Source organism: Meriones unguiculatus (genome assembly GCF_030254825.1).
Source record: "Meriones unguiculatus strain TT.TT164.6M chromosome 13 unlocalized genomic scaffold, Bangor_MerUng_6.1 Chr13_unordered_Scaffold_33, whole genome shotgun sequence".
NCBI lineage: Eukaryota > Metazoa > Chordata > Mammalia > Rodentia > Muridae > Meriones > Meriones unguiculatus.
Genome location: NW_026843645.1, coordinates 2,953,606 through 2,957,171, shown reverse-complemented (window position 1 = coordinate 2,957,171; position 3,566 = coordinate 2,953,606). Strand labels below are relative to the sequence as shown.

The 3,566-nt window shown below is 34.6% G+C and overlaps 1 protein-coding gene across 1 annotated transcript; it reads left to right on the top strand.

The window, feature by feature from the left end:
• Nucleotides 1–1,717: 1,717 nt before the first annotated feature.
• Nucleotides 1,718–2,239, top strand: LOC132650786 (zinc finger protein 436-like; the record flags this gene model as incomplete). Its single annotated transcript, XM_060376104.1, has 1 exon — nt 1,718–2,239. A coding segment is annotated over one exon (522 nt), but the record flags the coding sequence as incomplete, so codon positions are not given.
• Nucleotides 2,240–3,566: the final 1,327 nt, after the last annotated feature.

Here is a 3,566-nt window from a genome sequence, read left to right as displayed (position 1 = left end):
TGCAATTTTTCTTTCACTTTTAAAATAAAGAGACAACTCTTACTTTGTTATTGATCCTCTTCTGTAATTCCAATTGAGAATGAGGAGGAATGAGGTAAATAAATCAGGCATGTTTCTAAGGGTCACAGAAGATAGTGATTTAAGTTTTGCCTTAATAATAACATGATATTTCCAATAATATATATTTTCTGGTACTATATTTTAGGCTACAATTGGGATGACCATAATATTGAAGAACATTTTCAAAGTTCTACAAGTAATAAAAGGTAACTTTATGTGGATGTTGATACAGATATAAATCTTAAATTTTAATGTGTCCTGGAAGTTTGGTATTTTTTGTTTGTTTGTTTGTTTATTGGCTGCTTTTTATTTTCTGTTTTTGAAATAAATTTTTTTTCTGGGTATCTGTGACTTTCCTAGACTTGATTGTTAGACCAGCCTGACCTCAAAATCACACAGATATGCCTGCTTCTACCTCCACAAGTGCTGGGATTGAAGGCATGTAACAGCACACATGGCAGTGTCCTGGAAGTTTTAAAGAAAAGCAACAGTGTAAAAACAGCACTGCTTTAAGTGTACTGATGATCATTAAAATCTCATAATTCCATGTACTTCAATGTCAGATATCTGATTTGTGTTTACAAGGCACTCCCCTAAGACAGAAGGAAATAAAATAATATTGTAACAAAAATAGCATTTGAATCATATGGACATTACAGCTACTGACTTGAACTGCCAATCTTTTTAGTTTCATTCTATCTACTCAGATATTGTAAGAGGTATACACACTGAATTGGTGATCAGTATGTGTCCAAAACCTTCTAATAAGCAAAAATTTCATAGTAGAACCAGTGTTGCTATTTTTCGTGAAGTAACATTGTAAAGTTTAGTGAAAGGAGCAGTTTATGAGAATCAAGAATATTCTTGTGGAGAAACCTTAATCCCTATATGACGTCTATGATGAACAAAAAACAAACTGTGTTAATTAAATGTGGAAATCTTCATTATTTTCGTAAATTAAACTGGTATATCATATGTCAAAATGATTCTAAGACACATGAGCATAGGGATATTGAAAGAAGCAGTGTCCCTGTCTTTCTCCAAGAACAATTGATTTGGTAGTAGACCCAATTGTGAGTAAATTTTCTGAATGTGATAAATGGTTACTGTTAATTGGTTTTGCAACTTCATTGAGAATTCATCAGCAAACTCATATTGCTGAAAATACCTATGAATACTAGGAATTTGGAACTTCTGCTTGTCTTGACTCACTTTGTAAATGAAGTATCATTCATAGAGTACAAAAATTTGTGAATGGGATTGCTGTGGTAAAACTATGAATTCTTACAACACTCTTCATATATAGGAGAAAACCTCTTATAGAAAAATGATGCTATAAAAGTGATTCCATGTACTTAACAAATGCTCTTACCAACACAGGGATCTTCAAAAATACCCATAATGAAGGGGAATACCATGAATGTAAATAAAGTGATAAAACTTTAAAATTTGATTCTTCTTTACCATTAGACCAAATTATGAAATTAATTCATATAGATAAATATATTTATTAGTGTAATGAAATGACTATGGTAAATTTTTCACATATGCCAATTTTCTTTGCAGGCATGAGAGCAGTCATACTGGAGAGAAACCCTTTAAATGCACTCTATGTGGTAAAGCCTTCCCCTATATCACTTTTCTCATATGGCATGAAAGAACACACACTGGAGAGAAGCCTTACAAATGTAATCAATGTGGTAAAGCCTTTGCAAAAAGCAGTCATCTCACGCGGCATAAAAGAACACATACTGGAGAGAAACCTTATGAATGTAACCAGTGTGGTAAAGCCTTTGCACAAAACAGTCATCTCATAAGCCATAAAAGAACACACACTGGAGAGAAACCTTATGAATGTAATGAGTGTGGTAAAGCCTTTCCACGAAACAGTCATCTCATAAGCCATAAAAGAACACATACTGGAGAGAAACCTTATGAATGTAATGAGTGTGGTAAAGCCTTTGCAGAAAACAGTAATCTCTTAAGCCATAAAAGAACACACATTGGAGAGAAACCTTATGAATGTAACCAGTGTGGTAAAGCCTTTGCACAAAACAGTCATCTCATAAGCCATAAAAGAACACACACTGGAGAGAAACCTTATGAATGTAATGAGTGTGGCAAAGCCTTTGCAGTAAACAGTCATCTCATAAGCCATAAAAGAACACACACTGGATAGAAACCTTATGAATGTAATGAATGTGGCAAAGCCTTTGCATAAAACAGTACTCTCTTAAGCCATAAAAGAACACACACTGGAGAGAAACCTAATGAATGTAACCAGTGTAGTAAAGCTTTTGCAAAAAACAGTCATCTCGTAAGATATAAAAGAACACATACTGGAAAGAAACCTTATGAATATACCCAACGGGATAAAGCCTTTGCACAGCAGAGTAGTCTCTGAAAACAGGAAAAGACACACAGTGGAGAGAAACCTTGTGAGGGTAATTAATGTGATAAAGCCTTTGCATGTAACAATCATCTCCTAAGACAACAACACATTCTGGAGGGAAATCATATGAATATAACTATGTGGCAAAGTCTTTGCACATAACATCTCCTAATAAATAAAATAATACATACTGGAAAGATGTCTGACTGTAACCAATGTGAAAAAACTTTTGGACTTCAGAATAGTCTCCACACTCATGAAAGAAATCCTAATGGACAGAAAGCCTGTGAGTGCTTTTAACATGGTGAAACCATCCCACATTTGTACAATCTTCATCATCATGAAATGATTCATAATAGAGGAAAAACTTATGAATGTGTTAAAATGGTGAGGCCTTGCACAAATCTAGAGTCATCATCATCAAAAAGTATCCTTACTGGAGAGGAATTCTGTGAGTATAAGAAAGGTGGAAAGGCCTTTGTGTACTTTGGTCCACTGAGATGCAACAGAACTGTAAAACTAGCTCAATGGAAATGACCTCCCTTTTCTGAAGGGGAAAGGGAATAGCAACAATAGGAATGGAGGGTAGTAATGGGGGAGCGAAACGGGGGTACTTAGATTGGAATGTAAAGTAAATAAACTTATTTTTAAAAAGAATACAATGAATAGTGAATATCAATTACATGCAACAGTATTATATAATAAGGTGTTTATGAAAGACTTATTGATAATCCTGATTCTCAACATTTAGTGTTTTCTATTGCCTCACTTTACACAAGAAACTTTTAGTTCAGTGGATGAATATATAGGAAATGAACTAACACCAACCAGGAAGTTCTCTGAGAGTATCACAACAGTGGTAGCCTGTAGAAGTTTCTTTGTGTACACATACCTATTGTTCCAGGGGTACTATTGAAAAACAACACAACCTACACTGAATTTTCAGATATGAGGGAGCAGGCTTTCTTTTCCATGTATGACTCTGCTTCTGGCCTAGATGGGTAACCATGTCAAGGGTGAGTTTTCTTTGCCTGACTTCATCTGGAGAGTATCTTTAGACATGGACACCACCAATCAAATTTGATAGATGGCCTTTGAAACAGATCCCTGATAA